The sequence below is a fragment of the Vipera berus genome, assembly GCF_964194415.1.
Source record: "Vipera berus genome assembly, chromosome: 7".
Classification (NCBI taxonomy): Eukaryota; Metazoa; Chordata; class Lepidosauria; order Squamata; family Viperidae; genus Vipera; species Vipera berus.
Window position 1 is genome coordinate 9,622,152 of NC_138209.1, and position 16,322 is coordinate 9,638,473.

At 43.0% G+C, this 16,322-nt stretch overlaps 1 protein-coding gene across 1 annotated transcript in view; it reads right to left on the reverse strand.

The window, feature by feature from the left end:
• Positions 1-16,322, reverse strand: part of ANTXR2 (ANTXR cell adhesion molecule 2) — a 151,175-nt gene that overhangs the window by 85,462 nt on the left and 49,391 nt on the right. The window contains exon 10 of the mRNA XM_081332803.1: positions 15,628-15,697. Within this exon, the coding sequence (XP_081188929.1) occupies positions 15,628-15,697 (70 nt within the window). The remainder of the gene's footprint in view (positions 1-15,627; positions 15,698-16,322) is intronic.

Below are 16,322 nucleotides of genomic sequence, written 5' to 3' on the forward strand. Positions count from 1 at the left end.
AATAAACACCCTAATTACCACGCCAACAACATAGAAGTAGCATAAAGGCCCCTAATTAGGACTTGGTGGGGCTTTCGACAAAAGAGAAATTAGGCAGCAGAGAAACATAAATAGGAAAGTGGTTTCATCTTTCTTCAAATAACTTTGGGAAAACCCAAACACATGTTAAGGATTAATGCTCAGCTGCTCCTGGTCTGAATTCGAACAGTCTCAGCAAGTTTCCTTATATGCTTATCTTCAAGCTGGAAGAGTCAGATTTTCATAGATGTTTGTGGATTTACGGTCTCAGGAGCATTTTACTTATTCAGGCTGAACTCCGGCTTTTCTTGAACCAGTTCTGCCAGCTAGATGACAGTTTATCTCAACTATCCTCTATGTCAGTGTTTCTCGACCTTGGCCGTTTGAAGACGTGTGGACTTCAACTCCCAGAATTCCCCAGCGACTTAACCAATGCCTCACTTAGCAACATAAATATTGGGCTCAATTGAGGTCATTAAGTTTGAGGGCTAACTGTATTCAGGATTGTAGATTTCTTATAACTGAAAGGCAGATCGAAACAGACCTGAAATGTCCCCTAAAGATTTGTTTGTAAAACGTACATGGAAACATGCTTATTTTCAGAAGATTTGTGAAATTCACCCGCAACACTATGCGTTAACGTGCAAACCTCAGAATCTGCCTTTCTTTTGTCAACATTAATTATTCCCATCTCCAAGTGTTATGTGCTCAGGCATTTAATCAACAAAAATCCTCATTCAGACTGGGCTTTTAACCATTCATTTAGTGACCATTCAACGTTACAACAGCACTGAACAGGTGTCTTTTGACCTTTTTTTCATATGTACAACTGTTGCAGCATCCCCATGGTCAGCTGACCAAAATTCAATCGCTTGGCAACTGACTTACGTTTATGACGGTTGCAGAGTCCCCGGGTCACGTGATCACCTTTTGCGACCTTCTGACAAACCAAGTCGACAGGGAAGCCAGACTGACTTAACAACCATGTTACTAACTTAACCACTACAGCAGGGGTCTTCAAACGTGGCATTTTATGACTTGTGGACTTCAACTCCCAGAATTCCTCAGCCAGGCACGTGTGGTTCCCTTAACAAAACTGTGGCAAGAAATTGGGCAAAACTCACTTAACAAATGTTTCGCTTAGCAACTTAAATTTGGGGGTCATTTGTGGATGTGAGCCCAGGACTACCAGTATAGGCTCAAACAGCTCAGGGTGCCCTGTCAAGACAAATTGGATTTTTACATTGGGCATGACTGGGGCAGGTTTGGAGCACTCAATAATGTGTGAATGGGTGCCAGGCTAATACAGGCACTACCTAAATGTTTACCGCTTTTGAGACAGGGGGAGACAGCAATAAGGGCCGTTTATTGCTCTCTGTGTCAACTTCCTCTGCGGCATTGTAATTCACTGTACTAGACTGCTTCTCCTAAATAACCAACAGAGAACATTGCCAGCAAGGCACAACACTAAAACAAATGAGTCCTCCTCGGATCAGGCCAAGCTTTGCTAAGTATGCCCTGCTGACCTGGCACCTCAATGAAATGAGCGATGAGGGGGCCTCTTCCCAGGCCAAACTATTATGCCGACGCTCTTGATATCTCAACCCTCCAGTAATCGGAAGCCGCAAAGCACAATACCCTACATGGACAAGTCAGTGTGCATTTGTTAGTGCCACTCGCCAGATCTGACCCGCCCACCCCCTGGGGTGCAGAAAGCAATAACTATGCTTTCAGATAGTTTGGGAAGTTTTATTTCAAAGTGGCGCCCTTTCCATGCTGTTTTTAATTGACATAATGGAGGATCTTTGCTAGATCATTTGGAGGCGCTGTGCTGGTTTTCTACATCTCTATTCTCTCTCCAGGAAATATTTCAAACATTGGTTGGGGTGAAAGCTCTGATGACCTCCAGCTGGAAGATTGAATGCTCTCTAAAGATCTGCCATTCCCACTCTTTTCATCTCTTTCTGTCAGAGAAAATGCAGCAGCTGGACGTGTTTGATCCCTCCCTATTTCTAACGTTTGGACGAAACTTTTGAGTTACATCTTGAGGTGGCCAGAATCAAAATGGACGGCTGTTGAAGGTCAAACGCTCTCCAAATTTCAAATCTCCAAATCAAATTAGGCCCATCTATCAGGGCTCTCCAAACTTGGCAACTTTTAAGACTTGTGGACTTCAACTCCCAGATTTCCCCAGCCAGCATGGAATAATGGTTAGTTATTATTAATAAGACTTAGCACGCTGTTGGGAGATCCTTGGATGGCTGGAAGAATATCTGAGGTAATTTGGGAAAGCAAAGGAAGCAATGAAGGTGAAAACTAGTTGCACTCATGTCACAAGCAGACAGGTGGTCCTTGAGCCCAAAATTTCCCTTGCTAAGCGAGTCTTGCCCCATTTTAAGAAGGTCGCAAAAGCGGTGCCAGAACAAAGCAATTCTCACTGGGCTCTTCTTGTGACTTGGGCTGTTTATGCGGCCTTTCCCCCCCCCCTTAAAAAATGTGTTTTTTTTCCCCCAACACTCAACAATAGCACAGCTGTCCTTCTGTCTAGTAGAGATCTCAAACCTGCAATTTGGCAAAAAGAAATGTGGAAGACTCTCCAAATCCGGGGCTCAACTATAGATAGTCCTTGAGTTACAGCCATTCACTTAGTGACCGAAGTTACAGCAGCGCTGAAAAAAAGTGACTTATGAATATTTTTCTCATGACCGTTGCGGCATCCCCGTGGTCACGTGATCAAAATTCGGGATGCTTGGCAACTGATTCATATTTATGATGGTTGCATTGTCGTGGGGTTGTGTGATCCGCTTTTGTGACCTTCTGATAAGCAAAGTTGACAGGGAATGCCGGATTCGCTTAACAACCCTGTTACTGACTTAACCACTGCAATGGTTCACCTAAAAAATGTGGCAAGAAAGGTCATAAAATGGGGCAACATTCACTTAACAACTGTCTCACTTAGCCACAGATATTTGGGCTCAATTGTGTTCATAAGTCAAGGACTACCTGCACGGGATCTTGACCGCCATGAGAAAGTGGTCCCAACCAAAATAATCCTGACCGACAGTGATCCTCACCTGACCCATTTTTATCAACAGCCCCACATCTTCAGTAACATAACAACAACAACAACAACAACAATAATAATAATAATGTTGGAAGGGACCCTGGAGGTCTTCCAAAAACTTTCCAAAATACATCAAGAAATTGCAGCTTCCTGCAATAACTCCAGCAAAGCTACAAAAAACTGCACTACTTAGAACATCTTACATTTTAAGGAGATACCTGGTTGATACCTAGGATGCTAGCAGCAACCCGTGTCAACCATTAGTGCCAGTCAATTTGAGTGTTCAGTTGACGGAAGTTCATGTTTAATGAATAAAAGTATTATTATTATTATTATTATTATTATTATTATTATTATTATTATTATTATTATTATTATTATTATTATTATTAACAAATTCACCATTAGTCAATTGCAAAAGGCGGCCTTACTAGGAACTGCTTCCATCCTGCAATGATACGTATAATACCATCAAACATCCACATCTGCCTATCCCAGGTCCTTGGTAAAGACTCGATAGGTAGACAAAAATGCCAAATCCAGTCTGAACATCTTGCTTACTGTGATAATAATAATAATAATAATAATAATAATAATAATAATAATAATAATAATAATAATAATAATAATAATAATAATAATAATAATTTGGAAGGAATCTTGGAGGTCATCTGGTCCAACCCTCTGCTCAGGCAGGAAACCCTATACCATTTCAGACAAATGGCTGTCCAGTCTCTTCTTAAAAACTTCCACTGTTGGAGCATTCACAACTTCTGGTGGCAAGGTGTTCCACTGGTTAATTGTTCTAACTGTCAGAAAGTTTCTCTTTAGTTCTAGGTTGCTTCTCTCCTTGATTAGTTTCCATCCGTCGCTTCTTGTCCTGCCTTCAGGTCCTTTGGAGAATAGCTTGGCTCCCTCATCTTTGTGGCAACCCCTGAGATATTGGGGACACTGCTATCATGTTACCCCTCATCCTTCTCTTCATTAAATTACTTATTAATTAATTAAAAGGTTGATTAATTAAAAGCATTGTCCTTAGGTCAACTTTGTCCTGAATTATCAATGGATGATGTGCATTGCTTGTGGGGAGAGAGAGAGATGTATGGTTTAAATATATGCCATTCACATCCTGACTTCACTTTCTTTTAGCTTTAATAACTTTAAAATAATGCAAAAACCGATTCACAAAAGTAGGCCAATGTTTTTGAAAGCATTCTTAACTATACCATATGCCTCTTTAAATCATTTTTATCAAACAAGTTGTAGAGTTCATTTCAGTCTTTTTTTTCCTCCCTTTTTGCAACCGCTTACTGGTATTTATCCAATTTGTTCCTTTCTTCTTGCCAAATTGCAGGTTTGAGATCTCTACTAGACAGAAGGACAGCTGCGCTATTGTTGACTGTTGTGGGGGGGAAAAACATTTATTTTTTTTAGGGGAAAAAAAAGACTGCAGAAACAGCCCAAATCACAAGAAGCAGCCAGTGAGAATTGCTTTGCCAGTCAGTATAAAATGTAATGAAGTTTGGATGTTTTTTTTAAAAAGTGAAGTACTAAATATTGCTCTTTGTGGCCTGTCTCATTGGCCACCAACAGACTTAAACCACATAGAGTACTAAGATGTATATTTTCTTGCGAATAAAGCCAACGAAGCATTGGTCTTCCTGTTGTCCAAATCAGAGCATCCACTGCTGTACAAAACCAGACTTTCAGATAAGAATATGGAGTAGAGAGGCTTTACAAATCTACCGATCAGCTCTTTCTGTCTCCTCTTCTCTACCTCCATTGCTGCAATTCCCCATAAGCCCCCAGATGTTCCAGGATGGACAGCCGGGAAAATAATTCTTCAGACAAGTCACCACCACTTTCGAAAGAGGGATGTTCACCACCACCTCTAAACAATGAAAACATCTGGGTGGCATTTGTCAAGATGCCTTTTGTGTCTAGAAGCAGAGATCAATCTCTCAAGCCAACGAACGCTTTCTCACCCGGGTGGTCTGGGCTATATTGCAAACTCCTCAAGTGCCTTTGCAAACCCCAGAAGCCAAATGTCTAGTCTTATTTCAAAAGATGTGACAACCCCTGCCCAGCAAAAGACTTTTGTTGGAAAAGCCAAAAGAAAAGGTCGCACTAGACTAGATGCTGCAAGCTAATGAGGGTGGAGCAAACAGCTGGCTTTGAGGACATGTCCACCAGCACATTGTTAATTATTTAAAGGAGAGGACAGAGGGAGCCATCAGCACATCTGTCACCCATCGCCAGGCAGAACCTCTTTGCAGGACCAGATGTGTTTATTCCGGAGCGCTACTAACTAGCTTCTTAATGGTTCGGAATCTTTCGCCAAAAGTTAATTAGACAAACACACTAAATAGCCGTCACCTCGCACAGCGGCCCCTTCCCTGCATGCCTCTAAAACAAATAAAGATAAAAAACGACAGCACCGTAATGCTGACCACTCCTCGGATGCCACTGCTCAGCCCCAAGGGTGAAGCCCATAGGAAGAATCCACTATATAAAATTTCCTTTCCCTTTGAAAGGAAAAAGGCCATTGAAAATTCAAAGTTGGGGGCCTTCAAATACAATGGAAGAGCCAACAATTACAAGACCAGCAGAGCTTCATTCAATAGCTCTAGCAAAAAAAGATCAAAGTTCCCAACATCTCTGGGGCTGATTGATTTGTAGGATCCAATCTGGGTTGGTCACCGGGACTCATGCTGGAACTCATCTTCAGGGGAATGTCCCTTTGGGCTTTGGGTTATCAGAGAGAAGTTCCCTCAGGATGGGCTCCAGAACGAGTCCAGAAGACAAAAACCTCTGGTGACCAACCCAGATTGGATCCCACAACAGTATCCTGGGATACGTACATTCACCTCGATTCACTGACAAATTAGTAAGTAAGTTGCAGCAGCAACCAACAGAAGTCCATAACGATCTCCTAGATCGGTAGGAACATCTTCGTGTGGTTTATATCCTTTTTTTAAAAAAAATAAAAATAAAAACCTTTTTCAAATTTAGGACAGCCATTAAAAAAAAAAGAAAGAAAGCCGGGTGTGGGAGAAGAGAAGGGAAAGTGCATAGGAAATATTAGAAAGAAATTGGATGGATATTCTGTAATAATCACCCAGTGTGAATGTTTTAAAACCCAAGTCTTCACATTGCCTTTTTTTTTTTTGGACAAGTTGTGCAGAATTCTTCAGGAACATTTCCAATAGGGGGAGAGTGAGAAAAAATAGTGTATGTGCACCAAATCAAGGCTAAAAATGTGGGGGCTTTTAGTTCTGCTTGTGATATCCAGACACGTAGGACCAAAAGGACAGAAGAGGGATGAGACCTTTCTGTAGAAGTGTTCTGTACCAGCCTGCTACCGGCCCTGCAGAAAAGACAGGGACAACCCCTTTTACAAGAAGGCAAGAGGCTGGAATTACGCCTGCCAAATTTACTGATACAAAAACAAATAGAACAAGACACGAACCAAGAAACAGGAGCTTTTCAAGCGGTTGCCTTCAGCAAACCAGCCCTCCCACGCATTCCCCCTTAAATACAGTTCAGGGCGTGGCTTCTCTCTGCCTCCTTCCAAGGAGCCCCATTGCCTTCCTCTGTTTACTCCTGATTGACTGCCTCCTGCATCGGGCGTCCTTGAACAGGGCCAGCTGTGGGTCATCTTCATCCACGCTGTCAGGCTCACACAGCTGGGTCTGCGTCGTGACCAGGTGAGAGGGGCCTGGCTGAGGGCTCTCATCAAGCTCTCCAACCCCCTCAGCAAGCTCTTCAACACCCCCCTCCTCCTCCTCCTCTGAGTCGTCCGACCCAACTGCCGAACCCACAGGCTGACCCTGAATCACAACAAGAAGAAGACCAGGCTGAGCTGGAGGGCAGGGTCAAACGTATCGTCAGTTTGGAGTCTCTGTGCCCTATAAGAGACCTAAGTCCAAACCTCTTGAAGTCCATTAACTCTAATCTGGCACCAATTTGCCTTGACCACTAATGCTAGACACTGGAATGTCTGCCATGAATAACATCTGGGAGAATAAAAACATTAGCCTTACAACCAAATGCAGATTTGTTAATGCAGTAATTTTTCAAATTAGAATAGAATCGAATAACACAGTTGGACGGGACCTTGGAGGTCTTCTAGTCCAACCCCCTGCTCAGGCGGGAAACCCTATACCAGTGATGGCGAACCTTTTAGAGACCGAGTGCCAAAACCGCAACCCAAAACCCACTTATTTATCGCAAAGTGCCAGGGCCGCATCAGCATTGTGGTGCCCTCGGGGCGGGGGGGGGGGCAGGGAAGCATCTCTGAGTGCCGCTTTGGCACGCAATAACCAGGGGTGCAAAAATGGACCACCGTGCTGCAAGGTGCAAAAATGGCTGCTGCCACACCACGGGGTGCAGATACAAGGCGCTGCACCACGCAAGAACAGGGCAGGGCTAGTTAGTATCACGCAGGCGCTAGCCCTGCCCAATTTGCAGCCCCTCCCTTTTCTTCCAATCCACCAATCGACAATGCTTGTTGACTTCTGCTCTACCACCTCTACTCGAGCTTGCTAATCAGCCGCTTCCCCTCCTTTGTGCTGAGCGGGGCTCCTGCTCCAGGTGGCGGTGGCAGCCTGATGGACTAGCTACTGATGGCGGTGGCACACGTGCCAACAGAGAGGGCTCTGAGTGCCGCCTCTGGCACGCGTGCCATAGGTTCGCCACCACTGCCCTATACCATTTCAGATAAATGGCTGTTCAATCTCTTCTTTAAAACGTCCAGTGTTGGAGCATTCACAACTTCTGGAGGCAGGTTGTTCCACTGGTTAATTGTTCTAACTGTCAGGAATTTTCTCCTTAGTTCTAGGTTGCTTCTCTCTTTGGTTAGTTTCCATCCGTTGCTTCTTGTCCTGCCTTCAGGTGCTTTGGAGAACAGCTTGACTCCCTCTTCTTTGGGGCAGCCCCTGAGATATTGGAACTCCACTATCATGTCACCCTTCATCCTTCTCTTCATTAATTTAAGACATGCCCAATTCCAGCAACTGTTCCTTATATGTTTTAGCCTCCAGCCCCTTGATCATCTTTGTTCCTCATTCGAAAAGTCAATTGTGCTAGGAGCGATCAGCCAAAAAAGGAGAAGGAACTGCCCTAGCAGCTCTTGGCTGGACACGGTAAAGGATGACACCAGATGACCATGATGGATCTGCAGGAGGTGGTGTGAGACAGAGGGGCATGGAGAATGCCAATCCACAGAGCGGCTGAATGCCTGACAACGATGATATCGGTACAGGTATTCTTCAACTTATGACTATCGCTTATGTTGCTAAGTGAGGGTCTGTGACAGGTCTTGTGATGGGTCAGGTGTTAGTCATCAATGAGTCTTGTGATGGGGAGGTTATATCAGGTCAGGGTCACTGGGAGGTACACATCAATGGGCACACTGATCTACAACCAGCCTACGAAGCCCTCGGAATCCAAATCAACCACACAGCCAAGCAGAGACTGCACGGACCCTCAATCAACCCACGCAAGGCCCCCCACCAGCAGTTCACTCCCCCCAATGATGTAACCTCCCCATCACAACATCCATCACAAGTCTCTCACTGATGACTCACACCTGACCCATCATCACAAGACCTATCACAAGACCCTCACTTGACACACCCAACGTACCTGAAACCCTTACAGACAGAAGAACATTGGCATCCCCTAAACTCCGCTGAAGATGTTACCTAGGCTGGTAGCGAAACGTTCAGAAACCGATCCACAACTCGGAGAATGAACCTTCACCCTCATCCTACACCCGAGCTACAGATATTTCCCACTGTTGCAAAAGTAACGAAGTTGTTTGTTGAATCTGGCTTCCCCATTGACTTTGCTTGTCAGAAGATCGCAAAAAGGGGTCACATGACGCTGGGACACTGCAACCATCATAAACCCATGCCAGTTGCCAAGCGTCTGAATTTTGATCAAGTGACCACGAGGATGCTGCATGGGTCGTGTCAAAAACGGTCATAAGTCACTTTTCCCAGTGCCGCTGTAACTCTGAACAGTCACTAAATGAACTGTTGTAAGTCAAGGACACTTGAGAGTAACTCCTACTAAACTCAGCTGAGGTTCACTTCTGAATAGCCTTGCAGAGGACTGCACTATATATCATTATTTCTTCTTTGCAAACTGGTTTTAGGAGGACACGGTTGTCTACCAACCATATCATATTCTTCCAGAATGACTCAGCTGTGTCTGGTTTATGGGTCTGACAATCCCCTTGCCCTCCTCTTTAGCCAGATGCTGCTGTGAATTAATAAAAAAAAAGCTAGGTTTCAAAATCAGTTGGATGCAATAAAGCATAAATCTCACTTGAGCTTCCAAGTTGCTTTACAGAAAGAAATGGGTATATTATTATTGTGTTGAAAAAACAGCTTGCTGTTGAAAGTGGGGGCTGGCCAAGAGAACAGAGACTTCTCAAGCTACGAAGTAGAACTGTGAAGGCTGTTGTTTTCTTTTAAACAAAATGCAAGATGGCAAACCAGCCAATATAAATGAGCTGTAAAGTTCATCCCACATCAAGTGGGATTTTCAGTAGCCTTCTGGACCACAGGATGGAGAATCTAGAGGACTTACTCCTGACTTTAGAGTGCAATAAAAACCACAAGTAAGGGTTGAATTGCAGAGCTATGTTTAATTATATTTGTCTCCCAGAAAATTTCTAAGCTAAAAGAAGCTCATACGGTTGTCTCGCTCCCACCCCATATTTATCTTTTAAATAGACCAGTAAAGTAGGCCAACCCAATGAAATTCAGGAGAGAGAAAGGAATTAAAGCTACTTCTTTGATTTCAAAGGCTGTTAACCACTGGATCAAAATACAGGTTTATTATATTTTCATATTTAATGAAAGGTGTATAAGATTTGTGAATCTCTCCACTCCATTCTGCGCTGGCCAGACAGCATTTAAAATACAGATAGAAACATATATTTAGTGATCGTTCAGAGTTACAACAGCATTGAAAAAGAGACTTGTGCCCAGTTTTCACATTTACAACTGTTGTCTATCCCTAGAGTCACGTGATCAGAATTCGGACTCTTGGCAACTGACTCACATTTGGGACGGTTGCCGTGTCCTGGGATCATGTGATCACCTCTTGCAACCTTCTGACAAGAAAGGCAATGGGGAAGTCAGATTCACTTAACAACTGTGTTGTTAACAACTGCAGTGATTCCATTAACAACTGGGGCAAGAAAGGTGGTAAAATGGGCCAAAACTCACTTAACAACTGTCTTGCTTAGCAATGGAACTTTGGGGCTCAACTGTGGTCATACATTGAGGACTGCCTGTACTGTGTCTAGTGCAGGGGTAGGCAATCTTGGCTCTTTTATGACTCGTGGACTTCAACTCCCAGAATTCCTGAGCCAGCCATGCTGAGGGGAAAGGGAGAGGTTTCTAAGCTGAGCCATGCTGGCTCAGGAATTCTGGGAGTTGAAGTCCACGAGTCATAAAAGAGCCAAGGTTGACTACCCCTGGTCTTGTGCTAGCTGCAAAACCTTAAAAGGAACCAAACCGCCACAATTGCCAAGACAAGCAATGAGGATGATCAGAAAACTAGCAGCTAAGAAGTCCCAAAAGGCAACTGGATTTTCTTGGGGGTTTTTTTATTATTTTTTCTTTGAAAACATTTCACTTCTCATCCAAGAAGCTTCTTCAGATGAGAAGTAAAACCTTTTCAAAGAAGAAGAAAAAAACAAGGAAGTACAATTACCTTCTGGAAAAAAACAACACCTTTGGGACAACCATGACCTGGATGGTTGAGATTCTCCATAAACATCTAGCAGCTAAGAAAAAAGACCAAAAAAAACCACCCCAAAACCCCCACACCTGGGTTTTGTACAGGCTGCCAACCAAAATTCCCAAAGGTCTTTTCAATCCATTGGCCAAAGAAGAGGTGGAGGTATTTTTCAATGCTAAATCTATGGGAATAGACCAGGCAAGAATCTTCAAAAACCTAACCCACGACTGCTAAAACCTCAGAAGTCAAAAGAAAGCTAAATGAATGCCCCCCCCCCAGGAACTGTGTGCCAGTTTTGATACCCTATGTGCCAGCTTTCCCTTCTCTGCAGAAAGCGAACCCGTAAAAGAAAAGGGTAAGCTTAAACTTATGTAAATTCAGAATAAAATGTGTTAGTTTAATGTGTGCGCTGCAAGCAAGCCTCGGGATGTTAATGTTTATTCTAACTCCTAATTTTCCATTGCTCTCTCAACTGACAGACGCTGTCATTCTTTCTCCAACCTTTGATAAATTCAGCTTTGTCAATGAGGCAAAAGGCAGGGGGCCGTTTGTTGGGGGCCAAAGGATAATGGATAATCTCCTCCCTCAACTGGAACTGACAACAAAGATGTTTGATTGGTCAGTAGGGCAACCCAGTCCAGCAATTTCCCAATGATGCCGATTTATTTTAGGTAGTCCTCCCTCCTTGTGTGCCAGCATATTTGCGTTTATTAGCAGCAGACACGGCTATAACTTCCGCATCGTTTTAACTTAATCTACTCCACATTCAAACCCCACTGGAGAACAGAGGGAGAGAGGCAGTTTGCAAACTGGCTAGTGAGTTAGCATCTAAAGTTCGCTCCACTTGAAGAGAGGCTTTGTGCGGTGACCAACAACAGCACAAATTATGCCAATAGAAAGTGAGAAGTTCAAATACGTACATTTGCTTTCAAGGATATCAACTTTGTATTGGGTTACAAGCAGCCTAGGCCAAATTTCCCATTGTATTTTTTTTAAGTCTCTCCAAAGCCACAAGACTAGGTCCATCCAATGAGCTAAAGTTCTTTTTGCAAGTCCACCTTATTATGTAATATCTGTGCATGTATGGCCCAAAGATCTGTAATATGGACTATGCAAAAAAAAGAGCTTCAGGTCTATTTAGTGCTTGTCTGGCCCCACCATTATAATTTAGTGCACTGACTGCAGCGACCCTGTCCAACCTGACCATTGTGGCCCAACACAGTAAAAATACAACTGTAGCCCAACACAATAAAAATACAACATGTTCTCCTCGTTTGCACCAAGGTTGGAAAGACATGCAATAAAAATTCAGCACATTTTGTGCTCATTTGGCAGGTTGCACTGTAGTGATCACTTTGCAGCTAAAACAGATGAGCTCAACATGATGTTCGGATGTACCATTTCAGACTCTAAAGGGGGGGGGAGAGAAATTGAGCAATGCTTTTGTGCTTTCAACTTGGACTTTATCCTCAGCACATTAAAATATGCATTATATTGGCCTAGAATTTTCTACTCAACATGCTAGTTAAGGGTTACTATTCTAACTCTAACTCCCATCCCATACTTGCCAAAAACAAAAAAATGGCACTACCCAAACATGAAGCTTTTCTCCTTCTCATTTAGCCTGTTGGGCTAGTATTAGTTACTTTACAATTGGAGGCTTCCCACCAAACTCTTTAGACAAATCATAAAATTATCTTCCCAACTGCTCGTGACTGCCCTAAGCTCAATGCTTACAGAATCAGATTGCTAAGTATGCTATGGAAATGTCTAGCTACATGCTAACAACTCTTAATATCCTCCAAAAAAAGTCACCCATTCCAAATGCCCTTCTCTTTTTAGTCATTTTTTTCCCCTGAAGTAGGAAAAAAACTGTTCCCTCTGTATATACACTACCAGAAGGGAAACCTCTAGGGCAGGAGTCCCCAACCCCCAAACCATGGACCGGTTACGGGGCCATGGCATGCCAGCAACCAATCTGCACAAACAAGCAAAGCCCCATCCGTGGGATGGAGGCAGCACACGAACCACGTCCCCTTTGGTCCATGGAAAATCCTCTCTCCACGTAACTGGTCCCTGGTGCCCAAAAGGTTGGGGACCTCTGCCCTAGGTTGCCAAGGTTGGGGACCCCTCAAAGGTGGCTGAGGAATTCTGGGAATTGAAGTCCACAAGTCTTAAAGTTGCCAAGGTTGGGGACCCCTCAAAGCTGGCTGAGGAATTCTGGAAATTGAAGTCCACAAGTCTTAAAGTTGCCAAGGTTGAGGACCTCTGCTCTAGGGTATATCTGATTTCCATAGTGAACCTCATCAAAATACTTAATTCAAGCTGGTTGTGAACTAGTGACTCCATCCCATTCTGAGAAGTAAACTTTGATTTACTACCACCCTATCTTCCATTTGTGTCTTTCTGAATTTAATGGTACATTTCCAGGCCAAAGCACCTACTATTTTAATTCTCTGATTATGCTCACGTGGACCTGGTGATATTCGGTAATATAAATTGTCTGACTTACAACCACCACTGTGCCCAAAATGTCTATTGCTCAGTGAGACATGTGATAAGTGAGTTTTGCCCCCTTTAATGCCGCAGTTCTTAAGTGAATCACTGCAGTCGTTAAGTCAGCAACACGGTTGTTAAGTGAATTTTGTTTCCCCGTTGCCTTTCCTTGTCAGAAGGTTGCAAAAGGGGATCACATGACCCCGGGACACTGCAACCGTCATAAATACTACTTAGTTGCCAAGCCTCTGAATTTTGATCATGTGACCATGGGGGATGCTGCAATGGTCGTAAGAAAAATGGTCCTAAGTCACTTTTTTCAGTGCTGTTGTAACTTTGAAGGGTCAAGGAGGGGTTTTTATATATGGCCACATACTTCTCCCAGCCTGATGATGACGGATGGGATTCCGTCGAAACGTTGCTCCTACACCTTTAGTTCTACGCGGGGAAAAACCCGAATGACATATATATATATATATATATATATATATATATATATATATATATATATATATATATATATATATATATATATATATATATATATAGTCTTCTAACACTTCTAGTTTTCCCACAAGTCATCATGGAAATAAAGATGATTCAGGTGCCCCTCTGTATCACAAGCAACTGAACAATCCCATCGCAACTGATGCAGAAATGTGAGGAAAAAAGTAGAAATAATGCAGAACAGTTCAATTCTGAAAATGCAGAGCTTGAAAGGGACTATTTTGATGTCACAAGAAGTATTCCAGAAGTGTTTGGAGCTTGTCCCAAAGGTGTTTTTTCAAGAGGCAATTGGGCTTTCTTTATTTTTCCTTGAAGATATTTTGCTTCTCATCTAAGGAGCTTCTTCCGTTCTGACTGAATCCTACCATTCCCCGCTATTCAGTCAGAACGGAAGAAGCTTCTTGGATGAGAAGCGAAACATCTTCAAGGAAAGACCAAGGAAGTCCCTCTGCCTCTTGAAAAAGCATCTTTGGGACAATCATGACCTGGATGACTGAGAATCTCCATAGATTCTCTTACAAGCTCCATCCACTTTCAAAAGCTACCCTCCAATAGGATGAAAACCTGTATAGTCAGCCCATTTTTGATACTTGTTTCTAGATTCCAAACATTTTGCACACTTCTAACAACAAACCATCGTAATCCCAGATCACACTAACATTTCCATTCCAGAGAACATACTTTGCGAATTCAGACCAGCATTCCATGAAATAATAGATAGATCAGAATTTTTTTAACAAAATTAATTTCATATTCATTTCTTCTATTTGCCCCAGAGAATACAACTAACCCTCAACTTACAACTAGCAACTGGAACGAAAATTTCCATTCCTAAACAGTGGTTGTTAATTGAGTTAAGCTGATTTAAAATTTGATAAAGCCTTATTATTTAAAAATTTAATAAAGGCTTAGGAAGGCCACACCTGGAATACAGCATCCAGTTTTGGTCACCACATTACAAAAAAGGTGTTGAGACTTTGGAAAAAGTGCAAAGAGCAACTAAGATGATTAAGGGCCTGGAGACAGAAACATGTGAAGAACGGTTGCAGGAGTTGCATTTGGCTAGTCTAGAGAAAAGAAGGATTTGAGAAGTTGCCACAAAGAGGAGGGGGTCAACCTATTCTCCAAAGCACCTGAGGGCAAGACAAGAAACAATAGATGGAAAATAATCAAGGAGAGAAGCAACCTGGAATTAAAGAGAAACTTCCTAACAGTGAGAACAATTAACCAGTGGAACAACTTGCCTCCAGAAGTTGTGGGAGCTCCATCACTGGAGGTTTTTAGGAAAAGACTGGACAGCCACGTCTGAAATAGTATAGGATCTCCTATATGAGAAGTGGGGTTGGACTAGAAGACCTCCAAAATCCCTTCCACCTCCATTCTGATTGATTGATTTTATGCCTGTTTTGCCACAGTTGTTAAGCGAGTTACTGCAGTTGTTAACTGGATCAGTAAGTCGGTAAGCAAATCCAGGTTTTCCCATTACCTTTGCTTGTCAGAGGCCAGCTGGGAAGGCCACAACTGGCAATCACATGACCTGAAATGTTGCAACTGTCGTAAATACATGCCAGTTGCCAAATACCCAAATGTTGATCACATGACTATGGGGATGCTACGACGGTTGTTAAGTGCAAGAACGGCTTGTGAGTCTATTTTTCCCAGTGTCATTATAACTTCGAAGGATGGCTAAACCAACGGCTGTAAGTCGAGGACTACCTGTACATCCGTGAAATAAGCTCATCCCCCTCACCCCACCTTGTGCCTCAGTGGGATAAAGTACTTACTGTCCAACTTCATGAAGAACGGGTGCTGGACAGAGCATGAAATTAGATTCCACTTTTTCGGGTTTTACATCTATAAAAAACAAAACAAAAGATCAAAACACCATACGCTCTATAGTCAGATAATACCTTCTGATCCATAAAGATGAGAGACTCCATCAGGTGAGCCAGCAATTTGCAGGACCAAACAACCAGCCTGAATAGCTTCTGATAGCACGTTTACTGATTTCTACCATGTTACAAGAATCTTCCCAGACTGCTGGGGATGGACTAATTAATCAGTGCAACAACTTGCCTCCGGACGTTGTGGGTGCTCCAACACTGGAGGTTTTTAAGAAGAGATTGGACCACCATTTGTCTGAAACGGTATAGGGTTTCCTGTTTGGGGTTGGACTAGAAGACCTCCAAGGTCCCTTCCAACTCTGTCATTTTGTTATTCTATTATTGTGGTATTCTTCCCGCAGAAACAAGCAGATAAGGTTACATAGATTTTAGGGAAGCCACCTTTTGCCTCTTGTGGTTGCGCAAGGACTCCAAGCTAAGTCCCTGCTTGACACCTGCCTTCCTTCCAGGTAGTCCTCAACTTACAACCGTTCATTTAGTGACCATTCCAAAGTTACGGCATCACTGAAAAAAGTGACTTATGACCATTTTTTCACATTTACAACCACTGTAGCATCCCCATGGTCACGTGATCG